The sequence below is a fragment of the Gigantopelta aegis genome, chromosome 7 (assembly GCF_016097555.1).
Source record: "Gigantopelta aegis isolate Gae_Host chromosome 7, Gae_host_genome, whole genome shotgun sequence".
Taxonomy (NCBI): domain Eukaryota; kingdom Metazoa; phylum Mollusca; class Gastropoda; order Neomphalida; family Peltospiridae; genus Gigantopelta; species Gigantopelta aegis.
Genome location: NC_054705.1, coordinates 24,578,341 through 24,600,995, shown reverse-complemented (window position 1 = coordinate 24,600,995; position 22,655 = coordinate 24,578,341). Strand labels below are relative to the sequence as shown.

General features: G+C 40.3%; 1 protein-coding gene across 1 annotated transcript in view; it reads left to right on the top strand.

Annotated features, from left to right (window-relative positions):
* The first annotated feature begins 431 nt into the window (after nt 1-431).
* Nucleotides 432-22,655, top strand: part of LOC121377986 (G-protein coupled receptor GRL101-like) — a 131,552-nt gene continuing 109,328 nt past the window's right edge. The window contains exon 1 of the mRNA XM_041506082.1: nt 432-600. Within this exon, the coding sequence (XP_041362016.1) occupies nt 432-600 (169 nt within the window). The remainder of the gene's footprint in view (nt 601-22,655) is intronic.

Genomic DNA, 22,655 nt, shown 5'->3' with positions numbered 1-22,655 from the left:
CTTCGTCAGCCCACGGTTCCATGGCGGAGGGGTGGTAGACCAAGGACCGCCGTTCTGAAAATGACCAACGTGATTGGTTGAGTGAGGACCGCCGTTCTGAAAATGACCAACGTGATTGGTTGAGTGAGGACCGCCGTTCTGAAAATGACCAACGTGATTGGTTGAGTGAGGACCGCCGTTCTGAAAATGACCAACGTGATTGGTTGAGTGAGGACCGCCGTTCTGAAAATGACCAACGTTCTGAAAATGACCAACGTGATTGGTTGAGTGAGGACCGCCGTTCTGAAAATGACCAACGTGATTGGTTGAGTGGGGACCGCCGTTCTGAAATACACAAAAAGTGACAACCGCAGGCATGTACAGGATGATCCACATATCAATCAAATGTTGGAACTCTTTCTTTTGCCGAACTATATTAGTAACAATCGCGGATGGATAATGGTGTTGTTATACCCCAAGGCGGACGCGTGGTGTTTCTCTTGAAAGCCAGCTCATCTGTCTGTGCTAACGAGATATCTTCAAGTGCCGCAAAGTACCCATCGCCTCACTACTGTGAAAACTTTGTTGAATTGGCCGGGCCGATTTACAGGCTAATCAATTGTAAGTTCTATTTGAAGAGTTACAGAGAACTGGTGAGGAATGAAAACCAGTCCGTGTGAAGTCGGCAGGTTTCCCCACTTACTGGGAAATAGCTGCGTGCGCTCTTTGAAGCGTAGTTCAGTTGTTGGGTTATAAGTCTGGTAGGAAATGGGTTCGTATCCCATTACCTGCTCTGACCCGGAGTGACTTTTAACGGCCAACTGGGATGGGAGGGGAGATGGGAGAACGGGGGGGGGGGGGGGGGGGGGTGGGGTTAGAGGATGTAAAGCGGCTTCATCGACTTTTCGACTAATAACAACTAACCATGTCCATGTAAAAAGTGTTTGTTTATTAAGTTTGTTGTGTTTAACGACACAACTAGAGCACATTGATTTATTAATCGTCGGCTATTGGATGCCAAACTAGTTAGACACCTTTCTGCTGTCACGACTTCTACGACGGTCCAGTTGTTAATCTGAGCGATCGTACAACTCGATTTTGGTCGTATACGATTTCTAAGGACACCAACACCGACTTCTCTCTCACGAACCAGTCGGTAAAGCCTCGCCTGAGGTGCGTGGGTCGGAGGATCAAACCCACTCTGTGGAACTATTATCTGAATGAGGTTTTCCCCGACCCACCCAATGCACAACAACTGGTATATCAAAGGTCGTGGTATGTGCTTTCCTGTCTGTGGAATTACCAAATATTTGACATCCAATAGCCAATAATAATTTATTAATCAATGCGCTCTAGTGATGTGGTTAAATCAAAGAAACTTTAATCTTTTAACTCATTAACTTCTAACAACTGACAATAATTAACCGACTGACCTAGAAAGACAGCCCAGATAGCTGAGAGGTGTGTCACGGACAGCGTGCTTGAACCTTAATTACATATACTAGTAACCACACAAATATATGAACATAAAACGAACCAGCACCAGCCTGGGTGATGTTGTGGTTAAGCCATTGGTCATAAGGCTGGTAGGTACAGGGTTCGCAGCCCGGTACCGGCTCCCACCCAGAGCCCGTTTTGACGGCTCAATGGGTAGGTGTAAGACCACTACAACCTCTTCTCTCTCACTAACCAGTAACAATTAACTCACTGCCCTGGACAGACAAAACAGATAGCTGAGGCGTGTGCCCAGACAGCGTGCTTGAACCATAATTAGATATAAGCACGAAAATAATTAGAAATGAAAATGAATGTGAAAATGAAGCAGCTATCATTTCTGGATCAAAACCTTCCCCATCTTCCAATATTTGTGGCTTTCTTTGTCTACCGAGTAATCAGTTTTCTTAAAATATAAACTTACATAGAATAATTATAATTACTGGTTCGCGTGTCATCAGATTCCGTGTCAGCCCAAGCGCGCGTCCCCCCGAGAGCCAAAGAACACAGCGTGATGTATCAGCCTGTCGCACCGCCAACCAAAATAATAGCAATTAATGACGCAATCGCATCACAGACACCTGCATGTGCCGGTGCGTAGGTGTGTAAAAAAACCCCGGAAAGTATGTTTGTCAAAAGAAAGAAATAGTTTGTTAACAACCTCACCGCACATTGATTCTAAAATACGGTTAACTGGTGTCTAAGATAACATGGTAATATCGACACTTGGGGGAAGAGAGAGAGAGAGAGAGAGAGAGAGAGAGAGAGAGAGAGAGAGAGAGAGAGAGAGAGAGAGAGAGAGAGAGAGAGAGAGAGAGAGAGAGAGAGGGCGAGAGGAGAGAGAGACAGAGGGAGGAGGATGGGGAGGGAGAGGGGGGGAGAGAGATAGAGAGATAGATAGAGAGATAGAGAGATAGATAGAGAGAGAGAGAGAGAGAGAGAGAGAGAGAGAGAGAGAGAGAGAGATAGAGAGATAGATAGAGAGATAGATAGAGAGAGAGAGAGAGAGAGAGAGAGAGGGCGAGAGGAGAGAGAGACAGGGGGAGGAGGATGGGGAGGGAGAGGGGGGAGAGAGAGAGAGATAGAGATAGAGAGATAGATAGAGAGAGAGAGAGAGAGAGAGAGAGAGAGATAGAGAGAGAGAGAGAGAGTTTTGTTTAACGACACCACTAGAGCACATTGATTTATTAATCATCGGCTACTGGATGTCAAACATTTGATAATTCTGATTCATCAGAGGAAACCCGCTACATGTTTCCTATATGTTTATAATATGCACTTTCCCACAGACAGGAAAGCACATACCGGTACCACGGCCTTTGATATACCAGTCGTGGTGCACTGGTTGGAACGAGAACTTGGTTTGGTCGAGAGAGAAAGAAAAGAAACACTAAACAGCCCTGAAAACCTACTTCTCCATTCATATGTGTGTGATTGAAATTGTAAAGTTAGAACACTATTTATATATGTAATTACGGAAAAAGTCCTTGCGCAACAAATAATTGCATACAAAATATAATTTATTTGAAATTTGGTCATAAACATTTCAGTAAATGAACGTGTAACCACTGCCTTCGATATTCCAGCGGTGTCCTGTCAACTGCACGAGCTATTCATGCTTTGTGTTCACAAGTTGCATTACTAGCATTCTTAGTCACGTGCTCCTGTTTGATGTAATTTTTCTTATCATCGGACTCTTGTATGCATTGTCATCACATCATACTTTTGTTGGTATCTGATCGTCATCAGTGTGATGCCACGCCTCCAAGAAAATTAACTTCTTCGAATGATGGGTATGATTGAGGTTAGAATGGCACAAACGTTGTTTCTAGTCATTTTGGTGTTTATTGGTGTTCATCAGAAAAATATGCAGTGTCTGCGAAGATGTTCTCGACATGTTTTCCATGTTTAGGGAGTCGACACGTGACGTCACGTTAACCAATCGTCAATATCAAACGGGAACACATATGGAATCATTTGGAAATGACAAGTTCAACATCTCAATACATCCCTGGGTTAAGGCTAATCAGTGGAAGAACTGTACGCACCCGATTAGGTACGACGATGACCGTACATCAATACATTGTTCTGTTACATCGTCACCGACGGCGCACCAAGCATTGTGTAGACTGTACTTCAGGTTCAGAAGACAGGAGGGGATCACTTTCAACAGATAAATAGTGCATCTATGTAAAACACAATATTTTATAATTTTAAAAATAGAAGTATCACTTAAATTTTAATGATGCACAAGAACTTTTTTCCGTGAGTGTATATTTTAATGTGGTGTGTGAAAAGGGACAGACAGAAAATAGCGGCTTAATATAATATTAATAATGATAATAATAATAATAATAATAATAATAATAATAAAGAAAGAATACTACTACAACTACTTCAACAACAACAACTACTACTACAACTACTAGAACTACAGCTATTACTACAACAACTACTGCTACTACAACTACTACTACAGCAACAACAATAACAACAACAACAACTACTACTACTACTACCACTAATAATAATAATAATAATAATAATAATAATAATGCATTTTAAAAACAAAAGCAGCCTACAAAATATTGTACCCAATTCCAGGCTTGTTTTTTTTTCTGGATTAAAAGTCATGTTTTCGGAATCCATGTTTTAAATTTAGTAATAAATAAATAAATAAACTAAAATAAAAACTTCATAATGGTCTGAAAATATCGGTTTCGACTCAATCAGGGTAAAGTTCTATATTAACGACGTGTATTATCTCCCAGTCTTCGCCATAATTAACAGATCAGTGATAAAATGGGACCGAAAACCGTGGCAGCAAATGTTTAAGCATCGCCCGCGGTCATAACTCACTACGGCACAGTGATCCATATTAGTGTGGAATTATTACCAGGCGATTTTATGTTTGCGATTAGTCAACACGCCACGTCATATATATTGCTATTTTTTCCCTATCAAATTGTTTGAACGACAGAGCCGTATCAGTAATTTAGTGCCAGGAAGAATATATCGGAACCGAGACGGATTCCAAAGTACTTCGGCGCCAGGCAAGGGGATACAGAATCGAGTAAGCCAATTTTACAGAAATGGTGGACTTGTTTTTTTCTATCCTAGCAGACTCATAAACGTTGGGCAGACTTACTTTTATTGCCATAATTCGTTTTTTCCCCAGTCTAACGGCTGTGTAAATAGAGGTTTTGACATTTTCTTAAAAACACTGTATTTTTAGTCATAATACACGATAATTTAAGTCATAAAAATCCATTATTATCAAGCTTTAGAGTAGAGAAATTGCGCTTGTTTCTAAATTGCGTTTGTTGTGAAAATACGTATATATATTAGCTGACTCCTACGTAATTAGTACACCGTCATATGTCCAATTTTAAGGAACCGTGGACATTTTCAACATCGATTTATTATAGGCCCTCCTACACAGACGAAGAAAATTGTTAGCGCCAGTCTTGTATTATAGGCCCTCCTACACAGACGAAGAAAATTGTTAGCGCCAGTCTTGTATTTTTGATGAAAATAAAAATGTGTGGTGCTGATCTTGCGCAGTTCTTTCTTTTAGAAAAGAAAGAAAGAAATGTTTTATTTAACGACGCACTCAACACAGTTTATTTACGGTTATATGGCGTCAGACATATTATGGTTAAGGACCACACAGATTTTGAGAGGAAACCCGCTGTCGCCACTTCATGGGCTACTCTTTCCGATTAGCAGCAAGGGATCTTTTATTTGCGCTTCCCACAGGCAGGATAGCACAAACCATGGCCTTTATTGAACCAGTTATAGATCACTGGTGTACAGCTACCTATTGAGCCTTGCGGAGCACTCACTCAGGGTTTGAAGTCGGTATCTGGATTAAAAATCCCATGCCTCGACTGGGATCCGAACCCAGTACCTACCAGCCTGTTGACCGATGGCCTAACCACGACGCCACCGAGGCCGGTTTTCTTTCTTTTAATTCGCTTAATTTCGTTTATGTGCGTGCTTATATTCAGTGTTCAAGCACGATGTCCTGGCCGCACACCTCAACTGTCTGTGCTGTATGTTGAATCCAGATGGTGGTGGTTAATGAAATAGACGTCTACTCGGTCGTCTTAAACGTCATCGCTGAACAGTCCGCTCGTTCTGGGTTTGGATCCGTTACTCGTATTTGAACCCGGAACCTACCAGGCTTGAACTCAATAGCTATGCTAATGTTGCGGAACTTCATATCTTTATTTCGCACCAGGTCACTGGATTGTATTCATATAACAATTACAGGCGCATACCTGCCTGTACGCAAGTACGCAGTGGCGTCCACATCATTTTTCCAACAAAAAAAAAGATAAATAAATTTAAAAAAAGAGGGATAACCAAATTGTAGAATAATGGCACATTGTCAAGTTCACACACATGCATATAGACTAGACTGTCTCACTCTGTGAGTGCACCATATGACGTCTAGGTTTCAAAAAAATTCTGGGTGGGGGACACTCGCACCTTCGGTGCTTGGCTGTAAATTTGGAATCCACATAAAAAATACCTGGATACGCCCCTGAATTAAATATAAATACACATAGGCACTGCCGTAGGAAGTGGGGTGGGGTGGGGGGCATGTGCCTCCCTCACGTCTCTTGATCCAGTATGTGTGTGTGTGTGTCTCTGTCTATCTCTCTGTGTCTATGTGTGTGTGTGTGTGTGTGTGTGTGTGTGTGTGTGTGTGTGTAAAGAAATACATATTTGTATTTAGAACAAGTGGAGTTGTTTATTTATTTGTTTCATATATACAGGCCCGTAGGAACGACTTTGGGAGTGGGAGGCACTGACGGATCGGGTACAAACTGTATATCAGATTTTGGTTACAATGGCAAACATTAATGCGATAAAATAAAGGATCACAAGTGGGGGGACATTTTTTTAAAAATAAAACACCAAAAACTACCGCACCCTCCCCATCACTGTTCTGTAAAATCGTAGGTGTCAGTTAATATATAAACTTTTTTTTTTTTTTAATGCAATTTAAAAAAAGCGCAATTTCTGTGAACGTAAAAAAATTATGATGTCATAAACGCACAAACATTATGACGTCATAAACGCTTGCACGTTACCTTTATCTGGAAACGTAAGTAATGACTGTTTCTGGAATACTAATTTATTCGTTCTGGATTACCTGTGCTGATGTTGGGATGTGACTTGTCTATCAGGTAAGTAGTATTCGACACTTACTTACATTTATCCAAAACATGTCAGCCGACACTACAACGTTGTATTTCGCCAGCATCAAAATTATGAAGATGGGCACCACAATGGGTTCTTGTTGTCACTAACAACAAATGCCATAATGTCTAAGATATTTGAGAACTTTATGTATCTTCACACGAAGATTGGGGACATTTGTGTATCATTGTTTTGTCACTTCACCCCATCATGCTGCCATATTTATTCATATGGATGTTCGGTTCCGGGCCGTAGCTAGGATTTTTTTTTTTTTTTTAAGGGGGGGGGGGGGGGGGGGGGGGGCAGATGCATTCTTAGAACGAACGAGCTTGGAAGGCGCAACACACTAGGGTTTCGGGGGCATTTCAGAGAGGTTACATCCTTAAAACGTCAATATCAATAACCAGTAAATTGTCATGTTATTTTTATCGGATTTTTACGGCCCTGCAGTTGCAGTCACACCGGCAACCTATACTAAACAACACCCATGTCCAAACCATTAGCAACCATCATGGAAGGTCATGAACTCTCACCCGGAAGTCAAGAGAGTAATGTGAGGTTAAACGTAAAGCATTATGACGTCATAAGCGCTAGCATGTAACCTTTATAATACTTAGCAACGTATCAGAGGAGTATCTGACGGTCATTCAGACAGTGTTGATGTACCGTATGTTCGAATACCGATATTCGTTCTGGGTTTTCTGTTTTGAAGTTCGGCTATATTATAATATAAAAGGTAAGCTTTTACGTGTTACTTATTAAAAATATACGCGAAAATCTAAAATTGGGAACAGTTAAATCAGTGTTTGAGATTAAAAATTTGGGGCAGTGTCCCAATTGGATACTAACCTTTTAAAATCTGGTATCCCACCTGAGAATTTAGTATCCCTGTGACGGAACATGCTCTTAAATTTGTTTCGACTGTGGCGATTTTAATTGTGTTAGAGGGCCGTGTGCAGTTTCATTGCACTTAGCTAGCTGGGCAACTTGTTACGTAATATCTTCGCGCGATCGGGCATTTCAATATGCACTTAGTCCAGCTGTGGAGGCCATGTAGTTACGTAATACCCCTGCGAGTGCGGTTTCGACGACCGTGATTTGGCGACGATGGCGTCAGTAAGTCTGATGATCAGAGAGAAATATACCGACTCTAGTAGAGGTAAAATATCAGATGATAGGGGGAGGTACCGCCTTGTACCCCCAGGCGAATTCTGATTTTATAATAAATAGCTAGTTTTTAGAGATATCGAGGAGAACCAGAATAGGAAGGCTCCCAGGGAACGTAGTCCGTTGGACTTTGGTAAATATTTTTATTTCTGCTCTGTGTATAACTTGATGTGATTGATGTGACTTTAAATATTTTAATACTGTATTATACCAATATTCTTTAGACAGTGTCTTCGGTCATCTGACGAAGTAAATCGTAGACTTTTTGTTCTAACATTATACGAGTATTTGGTAATATAAAGCTTAGCCAGTCATCCTAGACGACCTAGGTAAACTGTAGGTTATTGTCTTTATTGTGATAGGTACCAGTATTAATTCTGTGTTACAAGGTTACTGAATGAGTAGTTAGGGTTAATTAAAAATTAACCCGTTAGGAATAGAGCTGTAATTCCTTTATTAATTAATTTCCCCTGGAAGCGTTCCTAAATTATCACACGTTACTGAACGAGTAGTAAGGGTTAATTAAAAATTAACCAGTTAGGAATGGTGTTGTAATTCCTTTATTAATTAACTTCTCCTGGAAGCGTTTCTCAATTATCACACGTGTGGGTATGGTGTAACGGTGAAGTAATTCGCATATTGTGTACTAGACACCTAGAGATTAACTAATTAAGTGATCAGTTCTGGGTTGTTATTATTGTTGTTATTAATTAACTACTACGGCTGTACATTTGTCAGCGTAGATTAATACAGATTCCAAAGTGTATTGTGTTTTTATTGTGTTTCTAGAGAACTAACGTGCTATACTAATATATACTTTATATAAGATCGTATCTCTGATCATACCTAGACGAGCCATACTAGGGTTTAACCGCCTGTTACAGAGAGATATAATAGATATACAGTTAGGAGAGATATTTTGATAATCGTGTTTTATTCAGTTACGGGAATTATAGAATCCCCGTGACAATCCCACTTAAATGAAATTCATAAATAACATCATAACAAACTTGGACGACACTCTTACTTAACTTCACCAGTAAATAATGACTTTCATTGTTTCAGTGAAAAATAAAAATGCAGGATTAAAAAAACAAAAAACAACATTATATGGTATCCCGGTGGGATACTGGGTTATTGAAGTCTGGTATCCAAAATTAAATTCTGGTATCCCCGGGATATCGGGATACCGTTAATCTCGAACACTGAGTTAAATACTTAATGCTTTAGTTACAATTTCTATCCAATGTTTCATCAGGAGAACATAATTCTCTCAACTGTCTAATACTATAGCCTCAACTGTCTTAATACTATAATATGGGATTTTCTGTCTTATTCATTTATGTTTGCTTGGTTTGGTAATAAGTACTAGAAATACACTTTAAAAATGCTACGTAACTCTTAACAAACACCCCCTCCCTCGCCCGCAATTTTTTATAACGTACCCGTGATCCCCCACCCTAGAGCGTCACGTAATTGTTGAACGGCCTCTTAAACCAAACATTCATTGCTCTCTAACTCCGATTCGTTCTAATAGTGATTTCCCCTCCAAGACATTTGGATATGTGCGATTTTCCCCTTCTGAGAATTTTGAAATGTGCGATTTTTCATTAAGTTTTCAAAAATTAAAGTTCAAAGTTTATTTTTTGAAACCACTAGAGCATATTGATTTATTAATCATCGGTTATTGGATGTAACACATTTGGTAGTTCTGACATGCAGTCTTCAGAGGAAAGCCGCTACATAATATAATAGCAGCAAGGGATGGTTTATGTGTATTTTCCCCACAGACATGATACGGTTTTTGATACACCAGTCGTGGGACACTGGCTGGGACTGGGGAACAACTTTTTACTTCAGCTTTCACTGCCTACAGTTATTGCTTTCACTGTTTAGTTATTGCTTTCACTGCTTACAGTTATTGCTTTCACTGCTTTCACTGCTTACAGTTATTGCTTTCACTGCCCACAGTTATTGCTTTCACTGCCCACAGTTATTGCTTTCACTCACTACTTATTGCTTTCACCGCCCACAGTTATTGCTTTCACTGCTTAGTTATTGCTGTCACTGCCTACAGTTATTGCTTTCACTGTTTAGTTATTGCTTTCACTGCCTACAGTTATTGCCTTCACTGTCTACAGTTATTGCTTTCCCTGCCCACAGTTATTGCTTTCACTGCTTACAGTTATTGCTTTCACTGCTTACAGTTATTGCTTTCACTGCCTACAGTTATTGCTTTCACCGCTCACAGTTATTTCTTTCTCTCACTACACAGATGTCATCTGCCACTGAAACCAATGTTAAATTGCCCAACTTCAAATGAAGATTGCCAATAGAACATACAGCATTGCGAACGTACATTACACAAGCATTCATTTTCTTTTTTGCTATATGACCACATCTGGCTGTAATACCGGTCCGAACAGGTGGTTCATTAACCGATTCACTCCGGCCGTCTCTTACATTATACACGTATGTCCCAAAAGGTCAATGCACAATATTACAAGATAGCATGGGCAAAATACAGCCAAAAGGCTTACCATCACACATACATATTGTTTTAATTATTCACCATTTCCTAGAAGTGAATATGTGAACCAAAACTTGTGTAACAATTAGGAACTATAGTGGACCGTGATGAATGAACTCTCACCCGGAAGTGATCAGTGTAGTGAGACCGTATTGCTTTCACCGCCCACAGTTATTGCTTTCACTACTTAATTATTGCTTTCATTGCCTACAGTTATTGCTTTCACTGCCTACAGTTATTGATTTCACTGCTTAGTCATTGCTTTCTCTACTTAGTTATTGGTTTCACTGCCTATAGCTATTGCTTTTACTGTCTACAGTTATTGCTTTCACTGCCTACAGTTATTGCTTTCACCGCTCACAGTTATTTCTTTCACTGTTTAGTCATTGCTTTCACTACTTAGTCATTGCTTTCACTGCTTAGTTATTGCTTTCACTGCTTAGTTATTGCTTTCACTGCATACAGTTATTGCTTTCGCCGCCCACAGTTATTGCTTTCACTGCATACAGTTATTGCTTTCACTGCATACAGTTATTGCTTTCACTGCTTAGTTATTGCTTTCACTGCATACAGTTATTGCTTTCGCCGCCCACAGTTATTGCTTTTACTACTTAGTTATCAACTTATTGCTTCCAATGCCTACAGTTAATGCTTTCACAGCTTAGTTATTGCTTTCACTGCCTACAGTTACTGCCTTCACTGCCTACAGGGTCATTCCACGCCAAAACAACCAAATTCCAGAAATCTTCCCGGGTGACCATCTCCGATTTTGATGAAATCTCACTCATTTGTGCATCTATATAAATGATGGATGCATGTAAACTTTTAAGTCCAAATACTAAGTAGTTTTAAAATTATGACTGGTCAAATGCAGAGCCCGTTGACCCATTTTTTGCACTCGCGTGTCTGTGACTTTGTGGCTCAACTCCTTGATAGTTAAATGAACTTACATTTATAATCCCTGTACAGGAGCTCGTGAAATTGTCAAGTGATTTCGGATGCTTTTTGGATGCTAGTAACATTTTTAATTATAAAGATATCAAGTTGCAATGTGCTGTATTAGCTAATGCATACCTTGAGAATCTATAATTGTACTCATTTTGTACATATCTCTCATAGTTTCTGACCTGGAGACCCTTAAAGCTTAGTTTTTTATCATTCGGAAATGATATTTTTTATAATTTGGGGGACTATTATTCCCTGATTATTTATCACAGATACAAACTGTTATTTGATTTGAAGTATATACCTATAGATGTTTCTTTATGAGCAGAAACTATGACAGATATGTACAAAATGAGTACAATTATAGATTCTCCAGGTATGAATTAGCTAATATAGTAAATTGCAGCTTGATATCTATATAATGTATTAAGTTATTAGCATTCAAAAGGGCCTGAAATCACATGACACAGTCGCAAATGTCAAACATGGCACAACGGGCCCTGCATTTGACCCAACCATAATTTCAAAACTAATTAGAATTTGACCCTAACATTTTGCATGCGTCCATTATTTATATGGAAGTATAAATGGGTGAAATGTTATAAAATTTGGAGATGGTGACCCAGGAACCTCTGGTTGGGTTGGCACGGAATGACCCTACAGTTATTGCTTCCACTGCCTACAGTTATTGCTTTCACTGCCTACAGTTATTGCTTCCAGTGCCTACAGTTATTGCATTCACTGCTTAGTTATTGCTTTCACTGCCTAGTTATTGCCTTCACTGCCTACAGTTATTGCTTCCACTGCCTACAGTTATTGCCTTCACTGCCTACAGTTATTGCTTCCACTGCCTACAGATATTGCTTTCACTACCTACAGTTATTGCTTCCAGTGCCTACAGTTATTGCTTTCACTGCTTAGTTATTAACTTATTGCTTTCACTGTCTACAGTTATTGCCTTCACTGCCTACAGTTATTGCTTTCACTGCCTACACTTATTGCTTTCACTGCCTACACTGCCTACAGTTATTGCTTTCACTGCTTAATTATTGCTTTCTGCTTAGTTATTGCTTTCACTGTTTAGTTATTGCTTTCACAGGCTACAGTTATTGCTTTCACTGCCCACAGTTATTGCTTTCACTGCCTACAGTTATTGCTTTCACTGCCTACAGTTATTGCTTTCACTGCCTACAGTTATTGCTTTCACTGCCTACAGTTATTGCTTTCACTGCCCACAGTTATTGCTTTCACTGCCTACAGTTATTGCTTTCACTGCCTACAGTTATTGCTTTCATTGCCCACAGTTATTGCTTTCACTGCCCACAGTTATTGCTTTCACTGCCTACAGTTATTGCTTTCAAAGCAGTTGTACTTAGTACGAAATAGTTAACAAATTCCATAATAAAATTATTCCAGGAAAATATCGAAAAAGAGTATAGTTTAAAGAGAAAAAAGTTTGTTTTGTTTAACGACACCACTAGAACACACTGATTTATTAATCATCGGTTATTGGATGTTATACATTTGGTATTTTTTTTATTACAGTCTTAGAGAGGAAATCCGCCACATTTTTCTATTAGTAGCAAATGATCTTTTATATGCACCATCCCACAGACAGGATATCACATACCACGGTCTTTGGTACACCAGTTATGGTGCACTGGCTGGAACGAGTGTTTAACAGGAATGCGTTTTCTGTTCGCTTTTCATGCAATTATTTTATTTCGAAATAGTAAACAAATTCCATAATGAAATTATTTTACAGAAAACTCACCTAGGTAGAGGGTAAAGTAGTCTTTGAAGGGAATGAACAAATTCTGGTTGTCAGCCAATTAAACGAGGAATGTTATTAATTATTTCTCATTCGGTTTCTTGTCACTCAAAGTAACCCCCAACAAGCGCGAGAGACACTGGTACGGTTTCCCGCGTTATTAGGAGTGCAGAGCGCATGGCAATATGGTAGCGCCGTCTGGTGGCACGCTTAGTTAATTACTGACACTCATGACCGCTCGTTCAACTTGTTACAATATGATTGAAAATTAATTTACGAAGCTCAGCATGTTAGCAATATAATTACCGGTTTTGTTTAATTATAAAATAAAACTGTTTAGATATCACAAATCAAAGTGCAATATACAATGTCACATATACAAAAGAAAGATAAAGATGATGAAAAATAGTACGATTTGAATTACAGAAATTAAGCTGAATTTTCAGTCACATATCTACACAAACTGTATAAGGAATATAACATTATAAATAGAAAAGGGAATAGAATAGAATAGAATAGAATAAAATGGAATAGAATAGAATATAATAGAATAGATGTTTAACGACACCCCAGCACGAAAAATACATCGGGTGTTGGGTGTCAAACTAAATTAAATGCAAAAACAATGTGATGTTCAATATCAAGATAAAAACAGAAATTAAAACACAGGAAAGAGAGAGAGAGAGAGAGTGTGTGTGTGTGTGTGTGTGTGTGTGTGTGTGTGTGTGAAGAAGAAAATAGAAAAAATAGAAGGGAGAGACAGACGGGAGAGAGAGAGAGAGAGAGAGAGAGAGAGAGAGAGAGAGAGAGAGAGAGAGAGAGAGAGAGAGAGAGACACACACACACACACACACACACAGACAGAGAGACACAGAGACAGAGAGATACAGATACAGATACAGATACAGAGATACAGACGTATCACAGAATGAGTTTTAACAAAAAAAAAGAGTCTTATTGAAATCTTAGTTATACATGTACTCGGTGCATTTCGATTTTTGTTCGCATTGCGGGCCGCGTTTTAGCACCATCCAACAATCGGTGATAAATCTCACAACTGGTAAAACTGCAAGTAAAAGAAACCAGTTTAACTCATTACCGCTAATCTCTGCTAATCCCCACGCTAACCCTAACCCGTAATCCCACTGCGGCTTATTTCTTAGCCGTACTTCCAGTACTCCTCTACCGGCATCGATGGTGTCGTGGTTAAGCCGTCGGGCATAAGGCTGGTAGGTATAGGGTTCGCAGCCCGGTACTCTCTCCCACCCAGAGTGAGTTTTAACGACTCAATGGGTAGGTGTAAGGCCGCCACATCTCTTCTCTCTCACTAACCAACTAACAACTAACCCACTGTCATGGACAGACAGCCCAGCTGGATGAGGTGTGTGCCCAGGACAGCGTGCTTGAACGTTAATTGGATATAAGCACGAAAATAAGTTGGAATAAAATGTACTTCCAGTACTCTACTGACAGTCGCACTTACAATATGACCATTATGATCCTGTCCGGGGCATGCAGGTCAGTTAACCAAGCTGTCTGCCCAAAACAGATGATGTAAATACGAGTAAAACACCCCAAACAACAACAACAACAACAACAACAAAATGGAAACAAAGAGAAAGAAACTCCGCGCTATTTATTGTCTGGACTGATATTTGCGCACCGTAGGAGCGAGAGGCAGCACAGTGGTAAAGCGCTCGCTCGATGCGCGGTCGGTCTAAGATCGATCCCCGTCTGTGGGACCATTTTGGGGTATTTCTCGTTTCAGCCAGTGCGTAGATGTAGCGAGTTTCCAAAGACTAAAATGTCAAAATGAACAAATGTTTGACATCCAAAAGCCGATGATTAATTAATCAATGTGCTCTAGTGGTGTCGTTAAACAAAAACTTTGCGCACTGTATTCGCGCCTAACGTTAAACGAAGGAAGGAAATGGTTTATTTAACGACGCACTCAACACATTTTATTTACGGTTTTATGGCGTCGGACATATTGTTAAGGACCACACATACTGAGGGAGGAAACCCGCTGTCGCCACTTCATGGGCTACTCTTTTCGATTAGCAACAAGGGATCTTTTATATGCACCATCCTATAGACAGCATAGCACATACCATTCGTGGTGCACTGGCTGGAGCGAGGAATAGCCCAATGTGCCCACTGATGGGGATCGATCCCAACCCGACCACGCATCGTGCGAGCGCTTTACCACTGGGCTACGTCCCGCGTTCCCCGCCCCCCCCCCCCCCCCCCCCCCAACGTTAAATGGATGTAACCGGCCTTGATGGCGTCGTGGTTAGGCCATCGGTCAACAGGCTGGTAGGTACTGGGTTCAGATCCTTGTCGAGGCATGGATTTTTTAATCCAGATACCGACTCCAAACCCTGAGTGAGTGCTCCGCAAGGCTCAATGGGTAGGTGTAAACCACTTGCACCGACCAGTGATCCATAACTGGTTCAACAAATTCCATGGTTTGTGCTATCCTGCCTGTTGGAAGCGCAAATAAAAGATCCCTTGCTGCCTGTCGTAAAAGAGTAGCCTATGTGGCGACAGCGGGTTTCCTCTAAAAAACAGTGTCAGAATGACCATATGTTTGACGTCCAATAGCCGATGATAAGATAAAAAAAAAAAATCAATGTGCTCTAGTGGCGTCGTTAAATAAAACAAACTTTACTTCTTTTTTTAAATGGATGCAGTAAGATAGATACGTTAAAAAGCAGTCGACCTGCTCGTCGGTGCTACCCTTCCTAGCTCGAGTCACCTGCAGCCCTCCCCTTACTGATACTGATATGTAGGGGAAGAAACCCGACGCCTTTATGCGATACGAACCAGCTCTGTAGTTGTGGTGACGTAGAGCAAAGTGTGTGCCCACGTGTAGCGTTGGTACTGGTTAACAGCATGTAAGTTTAATGTCGTGACTGGACTCGAGAATAATCAAACTAAAGGTCTGTGGTATCAGATGTAGGACAAAATATGCATTTTAGACATAGTAGTTTGCGACCATTTCGTTGTCAACGATAGCCCAAGCATTACATAGACTTTCCTCTAGCCTTACCCCTACATATCAATATCAATAACGGGAGGGCTGGAGGTGACTCGAGCTATAGCCTTCTTAAAAACCCACAGGACTAACCCACCCGAGGTTGTGTGGGGGAGGGGGATTCGTATCCCCACCCCTGTTAGTTTTCAACAGTTTTATTCTTTAGCCAGGCGTGAAAGTAGAAGGGATACGTTTGGCGCCAAAACACCGTAGACCGGTTTTCTATAAAGCGACCGATGATTGGTTTTCCCCCGGAAGTAATCGACTGGTTCATCAAATCATGCACGCGCAAGCCTTCGTGATGGACAGGAGCGCGTGGCTGCGCGCGCTAATTCCGTAATGTAAATAGATCTTCCGCCAGTTTGAACGATACACACACACATATTTTCCTAATTAATAAAACCAACAAAGTAATGGTCAATTAATGCGAGCAGAATCTAATTACAAACTCTTGTGTTTCCCTGCTCTCAGGGAGGTTTTAATGAAGGCGGAATCGGCGAAGGACCGCGGTGTATTTATTGCGAGATTGGCAGGCTTCGCCAGTCTAATGTCACTCTGGGGCCACGTTGCATGTAATCGAATAAACCAGAGCGCATCTACGTATTTAAAAAGGCTTCTTCAATATGCAGTCACAGTGTGGCGCCCGTGGCGTCGTTCGAGGAAAACAAAAGTTGAGTGCTTCGTTAGTTCAGATGGGTAAACAAAATAAGTTGATGTTTCTACTTTCTACATAGAAGTTACATGCTCGACTTGGCCCCAGTCAACAGTTTAATTAAACAATAAAAATGCCCGAAAGTGGGTAACAACGTTTATTTATATTAGCATTACTGTCAAGCAGCTATATAAGATTAAAATTTGTTTTGTTTAACGACACCACTAGAACACATAGAACACATTTTTTTTTTAAACATATAGTCTTAGATAGGAAACCTGCTACATTTTTCCATTAGTAGCAAGGGGTCTTTTATATGCACCACCCCATAGACAAGATAGCACATACCACGGCCTCTGATATACTAGTAGTGGTGCACTGGCTGGAACGAGAAAATTAATAGCCCAATGGAGCCCATCGACGGGGATCGATCCCAGACCGACTACGCATCAAGCGAGCGCTTTACCACTGGGCTACGTCTCGCCCTTGGCTATAAAAGAATGAAAACGAATCACTAGGTATTGTTACGTGGATTACATCTCATACTGTGGGTAGAATGATGAAAATGCATGGTGATAAGTGTTGAGACCAGCTCAATTTGCTCAAATATCTTTATCGATTTTTAACAAAATTCGCAGAAGTTGGTTCTGGTGAGTTGCCCATCTTCTATATCTCTCACTATGTCTATTTATCAACAAATGCCCCTTTTTTTTTAAACACGTTGATTACTACTGTGTGTGTGTGTGTATATATATTATTTCTTTAAATTGTTTTTTAAAATACACTTTCTTTTATCATACATATATATATATATATATATATGTATATATATATATATATATATATATATATATATATATATATATATATATATATATATATATATGCTTATACATATAGACAGATATCCTTACTTTTTATTTACAATAATGTTTTCATATGGACAAAGGATAAGCCATTTCCGTAGACTATCAGATAATTAAAACAGTATTTATATAACATCCCTAACAATATACATAAATACATAATTTTAAGAATGTTGTATAACTATTTATTTGTATTTGATTGTATTTTATCAGGTAATTTTCGCAAACAAATTTCCAATTTACTTTTACGTCGTATATTATGTAAACATTTTGTGTAAATAAGGTGAAGTTTAATACATCTTTGCCACCCAGTTTTTACGACAGGCGTTACCGTAACAATAATTGTTGATGGTAAACAAATCTGTGTTAGTGAACAACACCCACAGTGTAATCTACATTGTATATAATTTAAGATAAAGAAGGAGAAAAAAACGCAGGGCTCTGGGATCGAACCCTCCTTGCAGACCCACAGGATTTTTCCCCGTCCCGATCACGACTGATATATCAAAGACCGTGGTATGTTTGTGGGAAAGTGTATAATACTATTATAAAATATCCGTTGCTGCTAATACAGTGCATTTTCTCTGAAGACTATTAAATATTAGATCTCCAATAGCTATTAATTAAATTAATTAATTAATTAATTAATTAATTAATGTGTTCTACTGATCCAGAGACGGGACCCGGGACGGATATGTTCGAAACCTTAGTGGTATATGGCATGATAAAATTATCCGCTCCGCTCCGTTCTACTGTCGTTTCAGACAGTGCTCCACAACTGGTGTAACAAAGGCCGTGGTATGTACTATCCTGTCTGTGGGATGGTACATATAAAAGATTCATTGCTGCTATTCGAAAAGAGTAGCCCATGAAGTGGCTATGGCGGGTTTCCTCTCTCAATATCTGTGTGGTCCTTAACCATATGTCTGACGCCATATAACCGTAAAAAAAAATGTGTTGAGTGCGTAGTTAAATAAAACATTTCTTTCTTTCTGTTTTTCTTTCCGTTTTACTGATGTCGTTAAACACGACGCACGCGACTTTTAATTTAGTACCATTAAGGCTGGATATATGTAGCTCAATGTCTCCTGACCGGCCTCGGTGGCGTCGTGGTTAGGCCATCGGTCTACAGGCTGGTAGGTACTGGGTTCGGATCCCAGTCGAGGCATGGGATTTTTAATCGAGATACCGACTCCAAACCCTGAGTGAGTGCTCCGCAAGGCTCAATGGGTAGGTGTAAACCACTTGCACCGACCAGTGATCCATAACTGGTTCAATAAAGGCCATGGTTTGTGCTATCCTGCCTGTGGGAAGCGCAAATAAAAGATCCCTTGCTGCCTGTCGTAAAAAGAGTAGCCTATGTGGCGACAGCGGGTTTCCTCTAAAAACTGTGTCAGAATGACCATATGTTTGACGTCCAATAGCCGATGATAAGATAAAAAAATCAATGTGCTCTAGCGGCGTCGTTAAATAAAACAAACTTTACTTTCAATGTCTCCTGATTTCGTAAATGTCGTAAATGTCGTAAGTGTCGTAAATACGTATTTAACCGGAACATTATTGAATGACGGTGCTGTCGGGTTTTTTTCATGTAGTGTGTGGGGCGGAATTTAGCTCAGTCGGTTGAGTGCTCGTTTGAGGTGCTTGGGTCGCAGGATCGAATCACCTCGGTGGACCCATTAGAAAAAATGTAGCGGGTTTCTTCTGATGACCACGAGTCAGAATTACCACATGTGTAACATCCAATAGCCGATGATTAATTAATCAATATTATCCATGCAGTGATGTTGTTAAACAAAACAAACGTTAACAAACTTTTTGTTCATGTGGTGTGTGTATTAGTAATTAATATGTGAACACTTTTTGTTCATGTGGTGTGTGTATTAGTAATTAATATGTGAACACTTTTTGTTCATGTGGTGTGTGTATTAGTAATTAATATGTGAACACTTTTCGTTCATGTGGTGTGTGTATTAGTAATTAATATGTGAACACTTTTCGTTCATGTGGTGTGTGTATTAGTAATTAATATGTGAAAACTTTTTATCAGGAAGCTCGAAAATAATCGAAGTAAAGGTATTTAACGTCAAACATAGAATTGTTGTTGCATTAGAGCGGGAATCTTTGACTACCGTTTGGTAGGCAGAGCTGGCACAATATTGATATATAGACTGGTCTGTGACTGTCCATCTAGCTCTGTTACCGTCAGAATACTCGGGCTATCCGTCTGTCTGTTTGTCTGTTTGCCTGCCCCCCCCCCCCCCCCCTCTCTCTCTCTCTCTCTCTCTGTCTGTGTCACTATCTATGTCTCTGTGTATGCCTGTCTTTGTCTCTGTCTGTCTGTCTGTCTGTCTGTCTGTCTGTCTCTCTCTCTCTCTCTCTCTCTCTCTGTCTCTCTCTCTCTCTGTCTGTCTCTCTCTCTCACTATCTCTCTCTCTCTCTCTCTCTCTCTCTCTCTCTCTCTCTCTCTCTCTCTCTCTCTCTCTCTCTCTCTCTCTCTCTCTCTCTCTCTCATGTTCTTGTAATTGTTCTTGGTAATGGTATTTATAGCAGCTAAAGTCAATGTTACGCGAAACGAAAAACAAAAAACCCCAGAAGAAAAAGGTGTGTTCCTCGGTCAGCAGGTTTTTGGAGAGAAAAATATATTTTCCGTTCAAAAAGGCGAATCTGCGCCAGACTAGCTGCTGAAAGGATATCATTATTAAATATAGCTGTGATTTATAACCAGAGCAGTGCATCATAAAATTAGGGCTCCCCGAGGAACGACCCTGCTACGCAAACTATTGGAATGTAATTTAGAAGTGAGTTATGACTGAAGTGTTGCATTAATATAGTCCAAAACAGCCCGGCACGTGCGCATTCACATTTACGTAAGCTACTCGTTGAGTATAGTAGCGCTAGCGCTGTTGTCTCCCCCCCCCCCCCCCCCCCCCGACCCACCCCCTTCTGGGACGTCAACTGAGAGCTCGGTCGTGCTCTTCATATCGCTTGCTCAAGTACAGAATATGTCACAATTTGCATTCACAGTCTGTAGATCACTGAAAGACTAATCGTGATCAGAGGAGGATCCACGGGGGTGTGGTGGAGGTGGGGGAGATTGGAGGTGGAGTGTACCTGGAAATCTGCCTGATAAAAAAATATCTTATTTTATTATTTTTGATTTATTTATTGAGATGCCCTTTTGGACGAGTTGGTTCATTCATCATGTGCCCTCGCAAGATATTCTCGGTGTGGTTCATGCATCATGTGCCCTCGCTAGATATTCTCGGCGTGGTTCATGCATCATGTGCCCTCGCTAGATATTCTCGGCGTGGTTCATGCATCATGTGCCCTCGCTAGATATTCTCGGCGTGGTTCATGCATCATGTGCCCTCGCAAGATATTATCGGCGTGGTTCATGCATCATGTGCCCTCGCAAGATATTATCGGCGTGGTTCATGCATCATGTGCCCTCGCTAGATATTCTCGGCGTGGTTCATGCATCATGTGCCCTCGCTAGATATTCTCGGCGTGGTTCATGCATCATGTGCCCTCGCTAGATATTCTCGGCGTGGTTCATGCATCATGTGCCCTCGCAAGATATTATCGGCGTGGTTCATGCATCATGTGCCCTCGCAAGATATTCTTGGCGTGGTTCATGCATCATGTGCCCTCGCAAGATATTCTTGGCGTGGTCCAAATATGTGTACTGTATGTTTAAACTCAACGCAGTATTTGTAGTTTGTATGTAATGGCTGAACTATTTTTGTAATCTTATGTTTTATTTTTTGTTTGTTTTTTCTTTTGTTTAACGACACCACTAGAGCACATTGATTTATTAATCATCGGCTATTGAATGTCAAACATTTGGTAATTTTTACATATACATGTAGTCTTAGAGAGGCAACCTGCTACATTATTTTTTTCATTAGCAGCAAGGGATCTTTTATATGCACCATCCCACAAACAGGATAACACATACCACGGCCTATGATATACCAGTCGTGGTGCACTGGATGGAACAAGAAATAGCCCAATGGTGCACTGGATGGAACAAGAAATAGCCCAATGGGCTCACCGACAGGAATCGATCCCAGACCAACCGTGCATCAAGCGAGCGTTTTACCACTGGGTACCTGGGATCCTGTCCGATAAAAATATCTTATTTTATTATTTATTTATTTATTAATTAATTTATTTAGATGCCCTTCTGAACGAGTTGGTTGTACATGCATCATGTGACCTCGCAAGATATTCTAGGCCTGGTCCAAATATGTGTACTGTTTCCCAACGCAGTATTTGTAGTTTGTAATGGCTGAACTGATATCTTTGTAATGTTATGTTTTATGTCATTCACTGACATTTGGAGCGGAATTTAGCTATGTCGATTGATTGCTCACTTGAGGTGCTTGCGTCGCAAGATCCAACCATCATTTAACTGATTGTTTTTTCTCTCGTTCCAACCAGTGCACCACAACTTGTCAAAGGCCGTGGTATGTGCTTTCCTGTCTGTGGGAAAGTGTATATAAAATATCGTCTTAGATACAATCGGTGGCACTCAGTGGTTTCAGTGTTTTCCTCTTCCAACCTTCCCTCAAAGCGAGCTATAGGTATAACAAGGCGAGCTATAGTTATAACAAGGCGAGCTATAGGTATAACAAGGCGATCTATAGGTATAAGAAGGCTAGCTATATGTATAAGAAGGCGACCTAGAAGTATAATAAGGCGAGCTATAGGTATAAGACGAGATATAGGTATAAGAAGGCGAGCTGTTGGTATAAGAAGGCGAGCTGTTGGTATAAGAAGGCGAACTATAGGTGCGAAAGGCAAGATAGAGGTATAAAAAGGCGAAATAGTATAAAAAGTATCCAATTGTGTTACAGATTTGTAGATTAACTAAACTTAGTGTCCATTTTTACGGGTTGAAACTAGGGTCTGCGAACGATGAATTATTTTGTTCGACATATTTTACTCCTAAAATACCAAATTACATTTTTGACAACATTCAACGATGAACCAGGCGC